The sequence below is a fragment of the Alnus glutinosa genome, chromosome 1 (assembly GCF_958979055.1).
Source record: "Alnus glutinosa chromosome 1, dhAlnGlut1.1, whole genome shotgun sequence".
Taxonomy (NCBI): domain Eukaryota; kingdom Viridiplantae; phylum Streptophyta; class Magnoliopsida; order Fagales; family Betulaceae; genus Alnus; species Alnus glutinosa.
The window spans coordinates 38,031,525-38,052,688 of NC_084886.1; the positions used below are offsets into that span (position 1 = coordinate 38,031,525).

The 21,164-nt window shown below is 38.3% G+C and overlaps 1 protein-coding gene across 4 annotated transcripts; it reads right to left on the minus strand.

Moving 5' to 3' along the window:
- Positions 1 to 67: 67 nt before the first annotated feature.
- LOC133880292 (cullin-1) lies at positions 68 to 14,806 on the minus strand. Of its 4 annotated transcripts, none has more exons than XM_062319253.1 (21): positions 14,656 to 14,806; positions 14,388 to 14,461; positions 13,917 to 14,093; positions 13,692 to 13,791; positions 12,749 to 12,934; positions 12,505 to 12,552; positions 12,217 to 12,420; positions 12,052 to 12,129; positions 10,965 to 11,054; positions 10,775 to 10,855; positions 10,602 to 10,664; positions 2,668 to 2,703; positions 2,501 to 2,587; positions 2,268 to 2,417; positions 2,128 to 2,183; positions 1,752 to 1,872; positions 1,435 to 1,596; positions 1,200 to 1,343; positions 902 to 1,120; positions 660 to 827; positions 68 to 561 (listed from the first exon to the last, which is right to left on the minus strand). In XM_062319253.1, exons 3-21 carry the CDS (start codon positions 14,054 to 14,056, stop codon positions 460 to 462), a joined length of 2,235 nt encoding a protein of 744 aa, XP_062175237.1. In that variant the 5' UTR covers positions 14,057 to 14,093; positions 14,388 to 14,461; positions 14,656 to 14,806; the 3' UTR covers positions 68 to 459. The 4 variants fall into 4 exon arrangements, with proteins under 4 accessions (XP_062175237.1, XP_062175214.1, XP_062175228.1 ...); XM_062319230.1 differs by having other exon boundaries at positions 14,300 to 14,461; XM_062319244.1 differs by lacking the exon at positions 14,388 to 14,461.
- Positions 14,807 to 21,164: the final 6,358 nt, after the last annotated feature.

A 21,164-nucleotide genomic window follows, 5' to 3' on the forward strand; every position in this document is an offset into this window, starting at 1 on the left:
AAGCATTGAGTAAGGCATAAAACACTACTAGAGGCTAGGGCAATGGGGGGTGGTTTGGGTATGAAGATTGAGAATCAAAATGCAATTAAAGATGCACATTTCTTTTCAGTCATGGGGACGAGGGGCAGTGCAGTGAATTACAAAACAAAAGTTACAGGACGGGATCCAACTGGTGCACTGGACCACTTTATGGAATTAAATTACAATTTCTCCAACATGCGTGCACAATCTACAGTAGTTGTCCATGCCTGGCTTCCAAGGCAAAAAAAAAATGTACAAGCATTCTTAGCTGCTGCTTCTAAGCAATCGCCTAAAGGGACACACCTCACAGCGTGGCATTTGCGTATACTTTTGTTTCCACCAATAACTTATCTTTTGCTATTTGCAGCAGCAATAGCGTCAATGCTGTTATGAGCCTAAAAGGAAGGCTCATAACAAATGCATTGGGTGATAATCAAATCATGCTAGGTACCTGAACAAATTGGGGTTATCTTTGTCTCTTTCCAGATAGTCTCGAGTGATCAGATCTTCAATCCGCTTCTTTATTGCCTTGAAATCAGGCTGCAAATTCACATTCAAGAAAGAGCGGTGAGTTAAAACTGATCAAAAGAAACAGGACATAGATCATATATGAGAGAAGGACAAGTGGCCATTAAAACCTTGAACATGCGACCCAACTGCTCAACACACTCCATGACCAACTGCTGGTGACCTAATACTTTACGGCTCTTCATGATGCGCACAATTGAGGCATCAATAGCATACCGTCTATCCTTGTCAACATCTTCTATTACTTTCTTCTTCTCATCAACAGGAGGAAGAGGAATCTGCAAGTCATACAAAGCAATCAGTAAATTAAACGGGTAAACTAGAACAAGATCTTCAAAAAATATCCGAGTACCTTGATCCTCCTCATTTTGTCAGTGAACTTTGAGTTGAACTCAAAGTAATCAGTAGGAGATATTGTTTTTGTGTTAGGCTCCTTATTCAGAATCTTATACTTGGCACATGACAAGGAGTGGAGCAGTCTAACAACGTCATCATCGGTCAAGTTCAATTCAGTCATGATGTCCGAATAACTCAACCTATCTGAGGAATTGAAAAGTAAGAGGGCCGAAGCCTGTCCCAGAAGAAACCCTCTATATTAGCATAAAGAAATCCATTTGTAGAACAGAAAGAAAATTTTATTAATATATCACCTGAACGGTGGTCACAATCAGTTCCATAGTTTTGGGTTCAAATTTCCCACTGATGTTACAAGTACCCAAGGAGTATATCCATGTAAGTTTTCTGTGCTTTGTTTTTGTTTGATAGAATTCGCGGAAAACTTCAACACACTTTACCTAAGAATAAATAAGAAAGAATGTTAGTGACTTCCTGAAAACAATTAACCATGCACATTTATATAAAATCAACAAAAAAATTCCAAATTACCATCTCGGGTGGAAGGTTGAGGTCAAAAGACTTGTAACTTGGCCAGAAGCCAGTAGTCAGAACAGTAACAGTCAAGTCAATCCCCGGATTTGTTTGTGGATTACTGCTTAGGTACTCCTCAAAGCTGGTCTGATTTTCCCTAGCTAATGTTAAATCTGTAACCTACAAGAAAGAAAACCAATATTAAATGAAAAAGTCTCCACCAGTACCATATTAGATATTGGAATACTGATGAAATATCGGGATACATCAATATAAAAATTGTACTTAATTAACATCTCAGATTTCAATTCACAAAAGATTACAAGGCAACTGACCATTCCCTCCATCTTTGAGGTAAACTGACCACCACATTGCTGCTTAAGCTTTGTCAAAATGCTCCTCTCGTGGTCATCATTTGCACTCTTGTCAAAAAGAAGCCGTCGAGCAAGCTTCTTTCTGCCAGCAATCATGCAACATAATTAATCATCTACAACTTGTCATTTTGAAGTAAACACAAAGCAATCATCAATGTGCTTTCAATTGTTAATATAATTGATGGAAGACAACCAATCATCTGAGAATAAGCTATATATCTATAGAATTCAGCAAACAGCTTGTTGCCACTAATGCAAGTAAAACAATCATCATATTGTGTTTTCAATTTTTAAAATAATCGACGAGGCAACCAATCATCTGAAAATAAGACTGTACCTGTAGAATTCTGCGAACAGATCTTTGTCGCTAATATAAGCAAGCAACTTTACTACCTGCAGGAAGTAAAAACAATCATGAAGTTCTTAAATATGTCTAGTAGAAGTTAAACAAAATAACTCATCAGGAGTAGGAAAGACCTTTTCAAGTGTTTCTTCAATGGCTTCATCACTCAGTTTCTCGCTTCCACCTTTCTTAAGAATGTTATCACAAAAAGTAGCAAGCAGTTCTGCACTTGAGCTTCCAGCAACACCCTTGTTGCAGAAGACCTCAAAAGCCTCCTTGAGTGCCTACAATAATAGAGGGAACATTGAGATGCGGAGGAACATATGAGTCCGATCATGACAAAACTTGAAGCTTCTCTAATACAAACCTTGTGAAAAAGAGTATGGTTTTGGAAACAATCATTCACATATGCTAGGTATTTGTCATGCAGCTCAATCACTTTTCTAACAAAAACCTGACGAGCACACCCTATATCAGTTTCCAATCATTGAACAGTCCAGACAAATTCTAGAAGTACAAGCTTCATAAAGTTACCTGTTCCTGCAAACCAACCACATCCTTCTTCTCCGCCTGTGAAAATAGGAAAAGAAAAACTATAGTGAACATCAAAGCAAAATGAAAAGTTCAAGACTATGGTGTGCATAAAAAGATCAGGGAAAAAAGAAAAGAAAAGAAGAAAGTAGGCTATGCAATGGTCTGCAATAAGTCACTGATCTAAACATTCTAAAGATCATTTTTCTTGCATCAGTCTGCAGTAAGTCACTAATTATAAGATGGAACACAATGTGAATGGTATTTAATGAGAGGCTCAAAGTTTAAGCCTATTGGAAAACACTTTTCAGATTTCAAGTGAGCTTGCAAGGTCAGATTTTTTATTTTTTATTTTTATTATTTTTTTGTTATTGTTCCCAGAAAAATGAGAAAAGGCACTAAGAAAACAAAGCGCTCCTGTCTACTAACAGAATGTGCGTTTCCAGGAAAGATCGAATGTTAACTAATGACATATTGTAATTAACGGCCAGAAAAGAAAGATAGGATGAAAATCCAGTAATAATTGCCCCTAGCACCTTTAAATCCTTCAATCCACTCAGGTTGTTTATTTAGCCATTACTTTTTTTATATGATTAACATCAGTCATCAAAATTAATAATTGCAGAATCTACTAAAAAAATTAATTTCAAAAGATCACACAGCCAATTCACCCATATAGGCTATGATGACCAATGACAATACACTTTATGGACTAATACTTATTATGACCATCAATTAGAACAAATCTGTTCCAAGGGGCTGACAGAGTTTTATAAAGTGGATAAGGCCAAATTTGTACAGGAAAAGCCCAGCCAAACAGTGCGAGCCGACCCCATTTTCGCAGATGTGGAGCAGGCTTCTGCTAAGGTGGATAGGGCTCGAGTTCGAAGCAGGACCAGCTCATTTTTGCAGGTGTCCAAGGCCAAGATTCGCAGAAAGCCCATCAGTCTATAAGTAAAACAGATATGGAACAGGTATCAGCTGGATAAGGGTATCATTTCGAAGCAGGCCCAGGCCCAAATCGTTCTAAAAATAGGCCGAATACATAGCTCCAGTCTTCGCCCCAGGTTCAGCCGACAACAAAACTGGTGAGAAATCCGCGGGTTGGGGAGTCTTCGTCTTCGAGTCAAGGCCCGGGTTCAGTACCTGTTCAGGCGGTTATGAGCTCTGCTCAGTCAAGCGGTGTGATGGTGACTCCGCTGGCAATCATCAAAGGCATGGGAGTTGCCCAAATTTTTTTGGAGTACCTTGTGGGAGGGTCATTGCTCGCCAGAGATCATCCGTGCAAGGAGAAGCTCATGGTTGCATTTTCACAACACTTACCCCTCCCCTCTCCATCAGACACTGCTAGGGATAAGGTAGCGATGGTCCCTCTTAGCACTGGGCTTCCGGATTTCGATATTGGTGGCAAAGTGTGCAGGTCAGGAAAATTGCCAAGCTTGTTTCGGCAAGTCAGGCCTAAGAAAGATAGTGTGTTTGACCCTGTTTTGTCTGAGAAATGACATGATGAGGGCTAAGTTATCTATTGCAGTGTTAGAAAAATTCCAGGCCTCTGGTATGGGCCCTTTAGGAGTCAACTCAACTCCTCCTAGTTCTGAAAGGCCAGTGGTTGTTAGTGGGGGGAAATAGTTTCCAGGCAATTTTTTCTCCTGCTCCATTGCCTTCCTCTCATGAGAAGGTTCGGGAGGGTAGTATTAGTACCGATAAGGGGCAAGTTGTTGTATCCTATGAGACTGTGGGAAGTGCCAGGGGTGTTGTAGAAAGGAGTGTGTAACGACCCCAATTCTAGTCTAGAATATTCCTTGGTAGAGAAGCTTAGAGTGTGCAGGCCCATTAGTGAAGCCTATGTTAATTAAATTAAATGGATCATAAGCTCACTAAGCATGTGTTATAAAATTATTATCTTAAATTTCTCTCAAGAAAAATAAGTAGCTTAACAAACAAGGAATTGAGCTTTATAAAGCTGTTGCACTAACGAACAAGCAAGGGATTGAGCTATGGTAAGCCTAATGTGCTTTAATAAGAAGGCCATGAGTTCGAATCTTCATGGAAGGAAATAAGATTTTTAAGAGCATTTTTATAAAAGGAAAAATTGCACCAAAAACCCTAGGAACCACTACATAGCCGTGGGCCATGTAGTGCCCTTCAAGGGATTTTATTTCAAATATTTTCCTTGATTAATTAAGTGACAAGAGTTAATGGAGGATATTCTAGAAAGAGTAATGTTACTCTTCACACCAATTTCTTACTAACTGACGTGGCGTGTTTTAAGTGGCTTCTCATGTTAACTATTTTAAAAAAAAAAAAATTCCAAAGCAAAGCCATTTCACGTCAACCAGTGTGAAGAGTAGCATTACTCTTCCAGAAACTTGCAATTAGAATAATGTTAATTATGGTCTTACAATTGAATGCTCTTAAAAATTGGAAAGTGTGCTCTTAAAAATGGTAACCCTACTGGCCTTAACAAATACATCCTTTTTCCAACTATTAACCGATGACCTATCTTCTCAATAACACTGTCCCAAATATGCTTGGCCTAATAGGACAAAAGATAGAGCATTAGAGATAGAAGGCTTCTATGGCAGCTATTTTGGTCAAGAGATTCATAGAAGAGACAGCACAATAACGGTGCTAAGATGAAAGCACAACCTACTAAAGGACGTTTACGTGAAGGTGGGATCCATCGTCATTGCCAAGCTAAGTGCACCAAAAAGTTAATCAGCTAGCCCAAAAGGCACATCTGAGGCAATAGGCATTGCCATGGTCGCAAGGACCGCTCAATCCTAGCAAATGGGGCCATATTGTGTTCATAGGCAATAATAAGAAAATGTATAAGTTATACATATGCATATGTTACAGAAGTAACAAACTTGTTTTTAATATGATTTCAAAGAAGAAAATGTTTTAAAGAAAGTGAATTTAACACAACTATTTTCTGGTTGGGGATTTTACTTACTGAGCTTTTTTGCTCACTCTACTATTTTGTTTCTGGTTATAAGACTATAAGTAGCAAGGAATAGGAGGCCGGGATGGGGGATTAGGAGATCATTAGAGATCATGCCATGAAACTCATATTTTATGTTAAATAAGTACTGGAAAGAACGTTCAATAATTATGTTGTTATTTTAGAATTTGACCAAATGTTTCCGCAATAATTAAAATTTTAATTAATGCTAGCTTTTATCATGCATTAACTGCTGCATTAATTTGGTTGCTCTAGTTGACCTTATAATGCCAATGCACCTTTGAGAGACTAAATAGATGAACCTAGCCCTTACAGAGCATCTCTATTGTTGATGCAACACCGCCCTGCTTGGATTTAGAAGTTTTCTTTGAGGTGGAACCCATCCCGTTGAGTTCTTGCCCTCGTCCCTGATGGAGACACAAGTCTTTAGCTTGGGTTTTCTAGAAAGTGAAGGAAATTAGGCATTGTGTGGGAGTATCGTTCCAAGCTAGGTAGTAAAGAAAATAGAGAATTAAAAAGGTTGTCCTACTTCATCAACTATGATTAGAAAGGTGGTCATTCTAGTCGAGGCAGATCCAAGGGGAGGGCAATGCTTGGATTTTTTTATGAAGACTAAGGTATATTATCAGGTTAAATGAAGTTGACAAACGCCTTAGAGTCAGGATTGTACTCAGACAATGGAAGGAAAATATTATTTGTTATCTAAACTAGAGCTCGTTTCCAATACTATTGTGCGTAGCTTGTGGGGATGTTAACACGTGGATTGGTGTTACTCAACTTTTAGAGGGGCCTCTGGTGGTATCTTGATTATATGGAATAGAAGGGTGGTGTAGAAAGTTTTTTTTTTTTTTTTTTGATAAGTAGAGAATTTTATTAAAGCGTAAAGGAGCCCCTAAAGGGTGGTGTAGAAAGTTGAACAGTGTGTGGGGGAATTTGTTGTAGATTGCTCCTTTAGAAACGTTGAAGATGGCTTCTCTTGGGCTTTTGTGGGTGTCTATGGGCCTAATTCTGATTGTGATAGGAGGGGCTTATGGGAGGAACTGGTTGGCTTGATTAGTTGGTGGAACTTGCCGTGGTGCATTGGGGTGACTTCAATGTCGCTTGTTTTCCTAGTGAAAGATTGGGTGAAGCCCATTTTTGTCCTACTGCGGTGGAGTTTTCAAAATTTATTTTTTATCGGGGCCTTATGGATATAACCCCCTCGTAGGATGAAAACTTATGTGGTCTAATAACCGAGATCCCCACTCTTGGTCCAGAATTGATAGATTCCTAATCTTTCCGGAATGGGAAGCCCAATTTTCTTATATGTTTTAGAAGAGGTTGCCTAGACTTTACTCGGACCACTTTTCCATTCTCCTCAATTGTGGAGGCATTCAGAGTGGTAGAAGATATTTGAGAATATGTGGTTAAAGGTGGAAGGCTTTGTGGAGAAAGTGAAACAGTGGTGGTCTTCCTATCATTTTCAAGGCTCCTCGAGCTTCGCTTTGGCTCACAAAATTAAGACTTTGAAAGTTGATTTAAAAGTCAATAAAGAGCAAGAGTTTGGCAATGTGGAGAACCAGAAAAAGAATCTCTTGAAGTTAAGTGTTCTTGATGGTTTGGAGGAAGAGAGAGTGCAATGTGATGAAGAGAAATGAAGCAAAGACATAGTTTTTGGTAATTTTGGGAGGGTAGCCTTGTTGAAGGAGATAAGTTAGAGGCAAAAGTTGAGGGCTCTTTGGCTAAGAGAGGGAGACAAATGCACAAAGTTTTTCCATCGAGTAGCTAGCTTGAATAGAAGAAACAACTTCATTGAGTTGTTGTTGGTCAATGGTTTAGTTTCCTCTAATCATTCTGAGATCAGGGAACACATTGTGTTTTTCTATAACAGATTGTTTACCGACCAGTTTAGTTGGCGGCCCAAGCTTGATGGCCTTGCTTTTGACTCCATTGATGTGGAGGATTCCACTTGGTTAGAGAGACCGTTTGAGGAAATTGAGGTGTTAGAGGTGGTGAAAGGTAAACATAGGGATAAGGCGTCGGACCCTAATGGTTTTTACTATGGCTTTCTTTCAAGTGTGGTGGGATGTGATTAAAGAAGATGTTATGAGGGTGTTCCATGATTTTCATGCTAAAGGTAAGTTTGAAACAAAAGAGACACAAATTTCCTACAAATTGGTTTGTGTGAAACTCCTACAAACCAATCTCTAAAAGCGATGTGTCTTTTGGGCCATTGAAAAAGCATATAAGAAACATATGCTTTTAAAAAAAATATGTACTGTATCCTTAGGAAAGAAAAAAAAACATGTTCTTCTCACATGCAAATGACACGTCACTTTTAGAAGCTAGTTTGTAAAAAAACTCTTAGAAATTTGTCCCAAAAAAAAAAAACCTTAATGCTACTTTTATTGCACTCATTACAAAGAAGCCCGAGGCGTTATAAGTTAAAGACTTTAGACCTATCAATTTAGTGAGTGGGGTTTATAAGATGATTGCCAAAGTCCTAGCCAATAGGTTGAAAAGGGTTGTAGAAAAGATTATTTTGAAGCCCAAAAATGCGTTTGTCAAAGGTAGGCAAATTTTAGACTCCATTCTTATAGCTAATGAGAGATTGGCAAATTTTAGACTCCATTCTTATAGCTAATGAGAGATTGGATAGCAGGATCAGATCTGGTGTTCCAGGTTTGCTTTTCAAAATAGATATTGAAAATACCTACGATCATGTTCATTGGGAGTTACTTTTGTACTTGTTGAGGAGATGTGGTTTTGGGGAGAAATGATGTAATTGGATAGCGCATTGTATTTCTTTAGTGCGCTTTTTTGTCTTGGTGAATGGTTCTCCTTTTGGATTCTTCAGTAGCTCCCATGGTCTGACGTAGGGAGATCTTTTTGATAAGTATTTTTTTTTTTTGATAAGTAGACATAGGGAGATCTTCTATCTCCTTTACTCTTTGTCATTGTAATGGAGGCTCTTAGTAAAATGATACTTGCTACTATAGATGGGGGCTTTCTTTTAGGCTTTTCTATGGGGTCTAGGAACTCTGATATGCTTCACATCTCTCATCTTTTGTTTGCAGATGACACCTTTATTTTATGCGGAGCTAATCCAAATCACATTCGTTATCTCTGTGCCTTATTCTTATGGTTTGAAGTTGTATTCGATTTGAAAATTAATCTGGCCAAGTCATAATTGGTTCCTGTGGATAATGTCCATAATGTTGATGGGTTGAATAGTATTCTGGGTTGTGGGGAGTCTTCTTTGCCTTTGAAGTATCTTGGCCTCTCATTGAGAGCTTCTTTTAAGGCCAAATCAATTTGGGATGATGTTATTGAGAAGACTGAGCACGGATTGGCAGGTTAAAAAATGATGTACCTGTCTAAGGGTGGAAGGATTACCTCAATCAAGGGTACACTCTCCATTTTTGCCTATGTATTTTGTCTCTCTTTTCCCTTCCCGCTGGAATTGTCAATTGCATAGAAAAGCCAATGGGATTTCTTATGGGGTGAGCTAGGTGATGAGTTCAAATTTCACTTGATTAGTTGGTCCAAAATTTGTTCCCTGATTTTTTAGGGAGGGTTGGGGATCTAGAACTTGCTTTTGTTCAACCATGGATGCTCTTTGGGAAAGTAGCTTTGGCGCAATGTGCATGAGAGAAAGGCCTTAAGGCAAGTCGTAGTGGACACTAAGTATGGCAACTCGTGGGGTGGGTGGTGTTCTAGTGAGGTTTATGGACTGTATAGGGTGGGGTTATGGAAAATAACATGAGGGGTTGCAAGGAGTTCTCTAGTCATACCAGGTTTAGAGTGGGTAATGGTTCCAAAATTAGATTTTAGCACGACTTGTGGTGTGGGGATTAGGCACTTAAGGAATCTTTCCCAATTTTATATATTATTGCTCGCGTAAAAGATGCTTCTGTGGCAGATTACTTGGAACCATGAGTACTTGGGTTCTACTCCCCATGTACTCATAAAACAAAGATTCCTTTTACTTATAAAAAAAGAAAAAAGAAGAAGCTATTTTAGTGGTTTTAACCGATGGAATATAACTTTAGTAGAATGGCTCCTAATTGAGAAGTGGATGTCTTTACTTTGTTTTTTAATTTGTTGCATTCTCTAAGATTGATATGGGGAGGTGAAGACAAGCTATGCTAGGTCTCTTCCAAAATAGGGTTGTTTGATGTTAGATCTATCTATAACGTCCTTGTACTGATTAGAGCGCCCATTTTTCATTGGAAGAGTATTTGGTAGCATAATGTTCCCTTGAGAGCGGTGTTTTTGCTTGCACAACCACCCCAGGGAAGATCCTCACCATAGCTAACCTAGGGAACAAGCGTGTCATTGTGGTTGATTGGTGTTGTATGTGCACAAAGAGTTGAGAGATTATGGATCATCTTCTTCTCCATAGTGAGATCATCAGTACTTTCTATCTTCAGTCGTCTTTGGCTAGCTTGGGTTATGCTTAGAAGAGTAGTAGATCTTTTCACTTGTTGAAGATGGGTTGGGAGTTAGTCCTCAGTGTTCAATTGTATGGAAGATGGTTTCACCCCGACTTTTGTGGTGCCTTTGGAGGGGAAAAAATGATAGATGTTTTGAAGACTGGGAGAGGACAGTGGCGGAACTAAAGTCTTTCTTCTTCAAATCTCATCACTGGACAACTGCCTTACATCTTAATTTGCTTAGTTTTCATGAATTTCTCGACTTGTTTTCTATTTCTAGCTAGGTACTTTTTCTTGTATACTCCCTTTGTACATGGGTACGCATTTTGCGCTTTTAATGATATTTCAATTACTTACTAAAAAAAATATCATTCTTTTTTAGTGAAATAAGTGTTGCGTTTTGTCCCTACATGAAAAGGAGTACCAATTCCCTGGCCTGGGAATGACAAGATAATATTCATTCTTCAATTCGTTCAGTGATATAGAAGTGGAAAATGAACCTTTTCGAAAAGTATTGTAAAGAAGATTAAAGAGGAGAAAAAAGTCAAAGCAAAGACCTTCTTGTTGCTTGCTGCATCTTCCGCCAGTTTGACCAAGGCCGTTCCTTCAGCAGTAACATGCTGCATTAGAGAATAGCAGACAAAATCTTAAAGACTTAATGAGATAAAGACACTTAGACCCCCTTTAACTAGAAAAGAAAAGGATGAACACTAAGTTGGAAACAACTAACCTGCTTAAATATGCTGGAAACGGGATCTAATCCTCGAGGTATTTTAGAAAAGAGCCTGAACATTCTTGACAAATCTTCCACCTTAGACATCATTAAGCCGGACAAAAAAAGGTAAGAAAGCAGCAATAGTTGCTTGATTTACAAATACCTTGTGCAAAACCATTTAAATAATAAGGTAATTACCCAGTACCTTGTCATCTCTAAGCAATGCATGGCATCCAGAGTTATCTTTTTCAAGTAGTTGGGTTGCATACACTGACAACAACTCATGTTGAACTTTCTAAAAGAAAGAAAAAAGGAGTCATAACCACAAAGTAACAGCCAGATTTGCACATTTTGTAATAAAACATGGAAAGGGATTGTAAGAATCAATATATATTTAAAAAAAATCGTTCATTAGCCTAATAAACCATGATCCATTAAAATACTACACCAAAAAGCTGGATTATATTAAACAAAAAGGGAAAAATCACATTTAGTTCCAAGCTTTTTATCCGATTTCAATTTAGTCCCTAGGTTTTCAATTTCAACAATTAGGTACTTAGGTTTTCTTCCGGTTTTAAATAGGTCCCTCCGTCAACCTATCATCCAATTAATTAACGATATACCACGTCAAACCAATCAATTAATACCGCGTGGCTCTCATTTAACATGTTATGTGCCAACTATAAGTGCCATGTGGCATTACAAATATACCCTAAATAAAAAAATTAAAACAAAAAATATATATATATATATATATAAACAAAGAGGTGGTCGGCCACCCTTAACTAGCGAAGGGTGGCAGCCCCTCTCCTTTGAGAGGCAATGTCCCTTCACAGGGGGTGGCCGCCTCTCAAAGAGGGGACGCTGCCCCCCACAGGAGGGGCTGCCACCCATTATCTGATGAAGGGTTGCCCCTCTTACCAATTAGGGGTGGCCAACCCACCCATCGCCAAGGGTGGCTGGCCACCTCTCTTTTAAAAAACAAAAAATTAAAAAATTTGTTTTTTTTTTTTAATTTTTTTTTTATGTTATATTTTTAATTGAAAATAATTGTGCCACGTGGCACGTACAGTTGGTATATGGCGTGTCAAATAAAAGCCATGTGACATTAATTGATTAGTTTGACGTGGCGTACCATTAATTAATTTGATAGTGGGTTGACAGAGACTTGTTGTAAACCAAAGGAAAACTTAAGGACTTAATTGTCGAAATTTAAAAGTCAAGGACTAAATTGAAATAGCATAAAAATCTAGGGACTAAATTTGATTTTCCTAAAAAAAGAAAGTACAAACCTCTAGTAGCTTTGGCTCACTACTAGAATGCAAGTAATGAGAAACCCTGTCTTTCTCCCGTTTCAAGCACTCCTCAGCCTGGAATTACCACAACAAAAGTTAGAATTCATTCGGTATGCAGAGAAATTTACTTTGTACCAAATAACATAAACATGTAAAGCTTACTTTCAGCATATAATCTGGACAAGAATCTTCTAAAATCCAGCTAGAAGCTTTCCGAGAATAATAAGCAGCAGTGTCTTTAAGCATCGCTGCTTCGAAGTCATTTTCGTATTGATCCATTTGCCCCATTCCAATCTCAACAAATATATCTAAAACATTCTTCAATAGAGCTCGGTCAATCTGCTCTCCCTCACGTTCTTGATCAATCTGATTTGAAAAAAAAAAATTAAGTAAACTTATTTGGCAACTATATAAGTGTAGTCTATATTTTAGGCAAAAGCGCAAACATACCAGAGAAATTACAGCATCTCTTACTTTTCCATTTAACTCCTGATAGACCTGAAATCAGAATTAAGAAAATGAACACCAAATTGGATTCTCAAAAGAAAAAAAAAAATCGACACCAAATTGGATGGAAGATAGTGTAAAGTTTTAATTTGGAATATGAAGTGATCCGTTCCCAAGAGGCAATGAAATGATCTATACAACATGAAATATGATGGAACCATCATGTCAGGGTTTAGTCATGACATACCAGATCACGGAAGCAAGTAAGTCCAACTTCATTAAGGGGTGGAAGTGACCTCCGAGCGATAAAATATCGATCAAGATAATGGAAGAAACGAGAAAGCCATCTCACCATAACTTTGTGGTTTGCCCACCTTTTCACAAGCTCTCTCAACATAAACTCATCATGCTTCTCCCTTATAGATGGCAATACCTGTACACAACACGAAGCCATCAAAGTCAATTGCATGAGAATTAAATATACTTAAATACATATATTCAACAAATTAGAACTTTTTCTAATTTGTTGTTTGTTATATATACAACAAATTAGAACTAAGACTCCATAAGACAAATCTTGAGCTAAGAAGAGATCCTGACCAATGAAACATCCTACACATCTTGTTAATTTGGCTTTCCCCACAGTTTTCCTCACACCAAATAAATAACTAAAGATGTTGACATATAATACTAATCTCTAAACCCAAACAAACAACAAACCATTAATTTTTCTTTCTCAAAGAAAAGAAAAAGAAAACTTTCTTTATTCTCTAAGATAGTGGTAGCCATAGAGAACCTAATTGATAGCAAACTTCTGAGAATGGTCCAACAAGCAGTAATAAGATTATATGGCAGAGATTGTGTTTCCAATGCTTCCTGATTCCATTTTCAAGAAGGGGGGGGGGGGGAGGGGTGGAAGGCAACAATATATCAACTTAAGCTTTAATAAATATGCAGTGGAGGACATCAACTGATTGACAAGTAAATGTGGAACCTATTGAAAAATAACAAATAGTTCTCCAGTAGAAAACCTTTATATTGAATCCCCTACCTCCCAACTTGATATTCAACAGCAACTAGTTTTAGCCACAGAAACCCACATTTCATATTTCATGCTACACTAACAAATTCAAGTGACTTCAATGCCACAGTTAATGCAATAACACATAAATACATAAAATGCTCCTTACCGTTGAAGTTATGTATTCTTCAAATGACTCCCGGTACTTGTCATAAAGCTGTTGGGAGTAATCATGAGGAGGCTTCTGAGTACACATGTTATAGATGGTTCTGTACACAATAAATCAAGGAAAAAATACAAGATCATAATCATCTCCATCAAACTCAAACTTCGAGGCATACTAGAATTACAACAATAAACAAGTATACGAGCGAAACAGCATAGAAATGGATACGTGTATAGCATCATGTAATCCTCAGAGCTGAACTGCGCCTCCGGCAGCCCTTCTAGAATGTTCTTCAGCTTTGTGATCCCCTTCTGCATGAACTCCCATCCCTGTTCTAAATCGATGGTTTTTCGCTCACTCATCGTCATACCGCCACAGCCTAATTCTTTAACCCAAAACCAGAATCTGCAAAACAATACCCGAATCTTAAATCCCCACTTCCGTCCTAGAGCCACATCATAACAATTTCATAAACATTTACTCCAAGAAAACCAGAGAGCTACTTCTAGCACAACATGGACCCTAATAAGAGCTTTCACATGCATAATTAAAACCTAACATAAACTCTAAATTTAAATCAATGCAAATTTCCCTCTCCTCGGTCCACAAACCTAATGCTATGTTTGGCAGCTGAGGAAACATGGAAATGCTATTGAAAGCTCCATTTACAACTTGAAAAACTCGGAGGAGCTACCGTACGATTCCAAATTTTCACTTCGTTCCTCTTTTCCCACAGTTTCTCAACAGCCAAACGAAGCTCAAGATTCAAAAACCTGCCAAATCAAACTTCAAAAAACATAATACGGAACAAACCAATCACTACAATCGGAGATCGAAAATCAAGCTCAGAACTAACTAACCTTCAACGAAAACCACAAAATTATCAGAAGAAAGAGATCGAGATTTTGTAATTACATATACAAAAGAAAAAATTAAATCCAAAAGACTGAATGAGAGAGAGAGGGACCTGTAATTGAGAAGAACGACGAGAGAAAATTTTAGAAGCGGAGGTGAGTAGAGGAGGAGGAGGACAAGCCGAGCTCCGACAGAGCATCGATGAGGAAAGAGAAAATGTTGAAAAGGAGAGTTGTTGAGGTGTGAGCCGAAGAGAGAGAGAGAGAGAGAGAGAGAGAGGGGTGGGGCTGGGTTTTGTTTGGCTGTGATTTTCGTAAAATAGCTTTTCGGAATGAAAAAATCTTTTCCAAAAAATGATATATATATTTAAACTTTTTCGAAGAAAATTTTACTAATTAATATAAAACTTATTTATTAGACATGATCAAAATAATTAATAAAAAAATATTATGACTATCAATGAATAAACTCTATAAGCTCTCTTTATAAAAATTTAAATAAATGTAGCATTTCTTATCTTTACACTTCACCCTTCACTCCTAAATATAACATGACACTAAAATTTACAAATAAATTTTTACTAGATAATTATTAAATTTTAGATCAAATAATAATTTTTAAAAATTAATACAGTGAATAATTTTGTTTTAATTTTACCTAAACTCAAAATATAGAAAACGTGTGGTGAACTCAAGAACAACTTTAAGTAAGAAAGTTTTTGCATATACAAACGTAATGAATTTATACATTATCTTTGTTAAGTTAAAAACAAAAAATATATTTTTTAAAACAAGATCAAGATTTGTTTGGTGAAAAGGCTTGGCTTTGTTTGTTAAACCTTTTTCTTTTTTCTTTATTTTTTATTAAAATAAAAAATATTAATAAGAGATACAAAGCGTAAAATATTCAAAATTATTTTTACTTTTATGACTTATCAAAAATACTCTTTTAAAAAAAATATTAAGAAAAAAAAATCCTTTTAAAACACATTAACAAACCACAAAACTTCCATGGCCTTCCTTTAGACCGCATGAGGTATCATATCTACTGATAGTAGCAAGAAAAAAATAATTTGTGGAGTAGTAAAAGCGTTGAGGTAACTACTAACAGTCTTATTACAACAATTTGTATTTCTAAGTAAACACATGATGGGAAGGTCTGACTTCTCTCTAGAAGCTCCTCAACCTAACTTCTCACATTTTGTCCCCACCTTGTTCCATCTTTCATCTCCCATACCTTTTACCCAATCATTTTCTCACTACAACCTCGGCAGGCCCACCATCTTGTCCCTCTCACTCACTATGGCTATGGCTTCTGCCAATCTACAGGCACTCATCAAGGCTACTGCTGCACTCAACTGTGAAGATCTGTTTCCCCTTGAGTCGGTGCCTCTTACTGTCCCTCAAGTGGCTGGTTTTCGACTGTTTGGTCGCATCATCTCACCAAACCCACCCTTCGTTGTTACGGTACGTGAATTTCTTCTCCAAGCATGGAAATTTGCTACTCCCTTCACGGTTGATATTCTCCCGAGTGATCGTTTTCTGTTTACTGTCTCTTCTAAGGATTTGGTTGCTAAGATTATGGATAATGGACCTTGGAATGTTAAAGAGGCTTTGATGTTCGTTAAACCATGGCCCCCAGAACTTACTATAGATGAAGTTGACCTGACCTTGGGTGCAAGTTCACGGTCTTCCTTTGCAAAATTTTACTGCGGTGAATGCAATCAAGATAGGGAAATTTATTGGTATTGAAGTTCTCAATGTTGAAAATGGTGATTTGGAGGGTATTATTGCACACCATCATCTTAGAATCCGTATAATGATTAATGTTTTACCGCATTTTAATCCGGGTTTCTTTCTTCCTCGTCTGGATCTTCCCTCTATCTGGATAAGGTTCCAGTATAAGAGGTTGGCTGATTACTGTGTTTATTGTGGTTTGATTGTTCATCGGAAATTCTTTTGCCCTGGTCCTATTCCCCCTAACCAGCAAGAGTTGTTTGCTCATACTCTTAGAGGATATGTTTATTCGGGTTCCAGGATTGCTCCATCTCGCCCTGCTAATTCCCCGGCGATGTCTTTTTCTTCTTCTTTGCTCTGTACAGAGGATCTGGGAAACTTATTTCAGCCTCATTCGACATCCTCTCATAGTGGTCAGCGTTCCTGTTCGCTCCTTATTGAACCTCCTCAGCTTATGCATGGTGTCACGCCTCCAGCTCTTCTGGGTGTTGCTCCTCCTCAAGCTGCTAGCGGTTTCTCTGATCCCTATTTTGCCACGTCTCACCAGTAAGAACAGGACAGGTGTCCCAAAGGCAAGGCTAAAATATCATCTCACTCGGGTCATGCTAATCCGGATCTGGAATCCCAGTCCATGGGTGACTCTGGCCCTTTTTATCCGCCTGGTTTTGGACCATAAACTTTTGGTCTTCCAAACCTTTCTATGGGGCCATCTATCACGAGCCCAATTCTGCATGGACCTACCACTCAGCACAGCCATACGGCCCATTTGCAACTGGCTCAGCAACTAACTGGAGTGATGGGGCATTCATCTTCAGGCTTGACCCTATTTGGCCCGTCTGCCCTCCATTTTTATCAAGGGCCCTCTTCTGCCTCTTCCTGTCGTTTGTGCCTCTTGATCCTTTGCCTCTTCCCAACTCTCTCATCTCTCGGAGCATCCATGTAAGTCTGCCCATTCCCTCTTCTTCTCCTTTGCCTCACATGATGTTTGTTGGTTCAATGGATTCACCCATGCATGCCCCAGTTCAACCTTACACCACCAATTCTCCAAATCTAGTCTACCCCACGGCCCCCCTAACCCACAAATTATCATCTCATTTCTCTAGGTCAACAACTTGTCATCAACCATATCAAAAGAAAGGAAATGCAGCAACCTCTAAAGGAAAATCTCAACTTGAGGATACCTACCCATCTACACTCTCTGAGTTGAGTAAAACCAGTGGACAGAAAAGGATGGCAGTTTTGGAAGTGTCTGATCTTTTTGCTATTCCTTAAAAAAAGCTAGCCACTTCTAGTAGCTACCAGGACAGGATGTTGTTGGCGGCTCACTCACTTTCGGCCTTAAGGAACTCTCCACCGACGCCAACCACACCAGTTTTTCCTACAGCTCCTTTGGTAAAGGATTTTGTACCGTTTTCAGTGACTCATTCTTCTTATGCTGAATCCTCTCCTATGACCAGAGTTGAAACTATGGGCTTTCCAACAGTTCCAATGTCACCTACTTTGGGAAGAAGAGTTTACAAGGCAGCAAAAAAATCACGAAGTGTCACTCAATTGATTTTGATGGATGCAGGTTCTCATGCAGTGGCTACCACTTCTGCACAAATTGAGGCAGCTGGCTTGGCCATGCCCCCTCCAGACATATAATCACTTTGTCCTGGAATTGTAGGAGTTTGGCCCAAGACTCTACAATTTGCAGTCTTAGGGCTCTTATCAGGAAACACAATCCTGATATTTTGTTTTTGTCTAAAACGAAAGCTTTACCTTCGGTTTCAACCCCTATTTTGAGTCAACTGGGGTTTTCTTTAATGGTTCATGCACCTCCCTCTGGTTCTAAGGGAGGTCTTTTGCTTGCTTGGCGAACAGATGTTAATATTGTCAGTTTTTATGTTTCTTGTAATATAATTTGTGTTTAGCACTATTCTGATGATCCTTGTATTAAATGCTTGCTTACTTTTGTTTATAGCCCTCCTTACAAGAATTTATGTGCTGAATTTTGGAATGCAATGGATAATTTTGGGGCTTCTTATAATGATCCATGGTTTTGTATTGGAGACTTTAATGTTATTATCTCACCTGATGATAAATTGGGTGGTCGGCCTTTTGACTCTTATTCTCCCAATCCGTTCATTGATTTTATGGATGGTTATGGAATGATTGATTTAGGGTTCTATGGAAATCCTTATACTTGGTCCAATCACAGACATGGCTTCAGTTTGATTAAGAAGCGTCTTGACAGGGGTATTGCAAATTGCAATTGGATTAATTTTTTCCCATCTTACTCGGTTATTCATCTTCCAGCACACACTTCTGACCACGGTCCTCTTCTTCTTAATTCCAACCTTCCAGTCCACTCGCTTCCTCGGCTTTTAGGTTTGAGGCTTTTTGGACTCGGGATCCTACTTGTGGTATTGTTATTAATGAAGCTTGGTCAACGCTTATTGCAGGTTCTCATTTTTTCTGTTTGACTAAGAAGTTAAAGATTACTAAAGTGGCTATCAAATACTGGAATAAACATTATTTTGGAAATATTAAACGTAAACTGGATAGCACTCTCTCCCTGCTTGACAAGGTTCAACAAGCTTCGCCTTCGGATTCCAATTTGGCTATGGAGCTTCATCTTCAAGAATTATTAGATGAATATTTAAAACAGGAAGAATCTCTCTAGAAAACAAACTCAAGAGAGTTATGGCTCACTTCTTCTGATCTTAATACTAGGTTTATTCATACTAGTACTTTGATTCGTCGGCATCGTAACTCTATTTCTCTTCTCCAGACCCCGAATGGTGGGTGGCTTTTTGACTGTACGGATATTGGAAATTGTTTTGTGACTAACTTCAAACAGTTGTTCACATCTACAAATTCCCTATCCCCTCATGAATTATTGGATCTCTTTCATCCTCTTATCTCGGACTTGGATAACAATAATTTATGTTCTATCCCTGAAGAAGCTGAAATTTTTGAGGCTTTGCTAAGTCTAGGTCGTGAAAAAGCTTCTGGTCCTGATTGGTTTACAGCTTTATTTTATATTACATATTGGGATTGCATAAAATCCAATGTTCTTCAGGCTATTGGGAATTTTTTCACTTCTAATCAACTACTCAGAGAACAGAATCACACGTTCATCGCCTTAATCCCCAAGAGGCTAGGCCCTTCGGCGGTTTACCATTTCCGCCCTATTAGTCTTTGCAACATTATTTACAAGATCATCTCAAAGCTTCTGGCTAATAAGCTTAAGCCGTTATTGTCTAAATTTATTTATCCTTTTCAAACTGCTTTTGTTCTTGGTTGACACATCCAGGATAATTCTATCCTCTCTCATGAGATGCTCCACTCTCTTAAATCGAAACGAGGACGCGGTGGACTTATGGCAATTAATATTGATATGGAGAAAGCGTTTGACAAAATGGAATGGGATTTTCTGCTATCTATCATGGAAAAAACAGGCTTCCATCCTCAGTGGATCAACTGGATTTGCATTTGTATTACTACTTCTTCTTTCTCTGTTCTGTTAAATGGTTCCCCTTTTGGTCCTTTTCGGCCTTCTCGGGGTTTGCGTCAAGGTGACCCTTTATCGCATTTTCTCTTTATTTTGGGTACAGAGGTTATTTCAAGACTTCTTCACCAGAATTTGCAGGGTTATAAAATCTCAAGGGGATGTCTTCCACTTAACCATTTATTGTTTGCGGATGACCTGATTATTTTTACTCACGATAATTCTCTCCTGGCAGGTATCATAAAGGATTGTCTTGCCAAATATAATCTTTGGTCTGGCCAGTCGGTGAATGTGGGAAAGTCAAACATTCCGTTCAATCCAAATACTTCCCTTTCCACAAAGGTAAGCATTTTGGATATTCTTCCCTATACTAAAACTCCACCCTTGGCAAAGCATTTGGGTCTTTCTATGTCTCTTGGAAGATCTAAACAGTCTTCTTCTATTCCTTCGTATGCAATGAGCTCCTTTATTTTCCCATATATTCTTTGTCATCGTCTGGACACAGCTTTCAAGAACTTCTTGTGGGGTTTTCCCAAAGGAAAAAATCGTAATCTTACTCTCAAATCATGGAATTCCTTATGTTTGCCTAAGGATCAGGGCGGTATGGGTTTTCGTTTAATGAAAGACATCAACATATCCCTTATCACCAAACTTGGCAGGAAAATTCTTTCAAATCATGATTGTCTTTGGGTGTCTCTTTTCCAAGAAAAATATGTCAAGTATGGTTCTCTTATCTCTTGTCCTTTGGGTTCGAGCTCCTATGTGTGGAATGGTATTAAATCTATAGTTCCCCTGTTGAAATGAGGCTCCTGTTATGTTCCACATGTCTTGAGTTCTCTGGCTATTTGGTTCTCTCTATAGATTCCCACAGTGCCGAATTTTCTTCCTACTCCACGGGTCCCAGGATTGGTTGCTCAACATCCTATAACAGCTTTCAGATTTTATCCATCCTGATTCTCTGACCTGGAATCTGTCTCTTCTACAGTTTTTGTTTGATTCTTCTTCTGTGGCAGAGATTTTACGTATCAAAATTAGAACTCTTTCTGATGCTTTTCTATGGACAGCTTCCTCCTCGAGGTGTTTTACTACAAAATCAGCTCATCATCTTTATACTGCTCAAAGGCCTCTCCAAAACCTTCTCCTGTGTTGCCCACTAGTTGGAAAGGTCTATGGAAACTTAAGCTTAATCATCGACTTAAACTTTTCCTCTGGAAAATGGTTTGGAATATTGTTCCAACAAAGTCTCGTATTTCTTTATCTATACATTCTGGGGTGGATACATCTTGTTCTCTCTGCTCCAATTCTAATGACTCATTGTTTCATTTATTTTTCTCTTGTCCTATTGCAAGAGTCATACGGAGAAATTCTTTCTGGCAATTGGATATTTCAGCA

What these genes read in the sequence shown, in the direction of transcription:
- LOC133880292 (XM_062319244.1), bottom strand. Translation starts at nt 14,056, where the DNA reads ATGACGATGAGTGAGCGAAAAACCATCGATTTAGAACAGGGATGGGAG. An exon ending in GAGATGCTGTAATTTCTCTG is followed by an intron (nt 12,421 to 12,504) that starts GTATGTTTGCGC and finishes TTTTCAAATCAG; the next exon opens with ATTGATCAAGAACGTGAGGG. An exon ending in ATGCAGCAAGCAACAAGAAG is followed by an intron (nt 2,704 to 10,601) that starts GTCTTTGCTTTG and finishes CTATTTTCACAG; the next exon opens with GCGGAGAAGAAGGATGTGGT.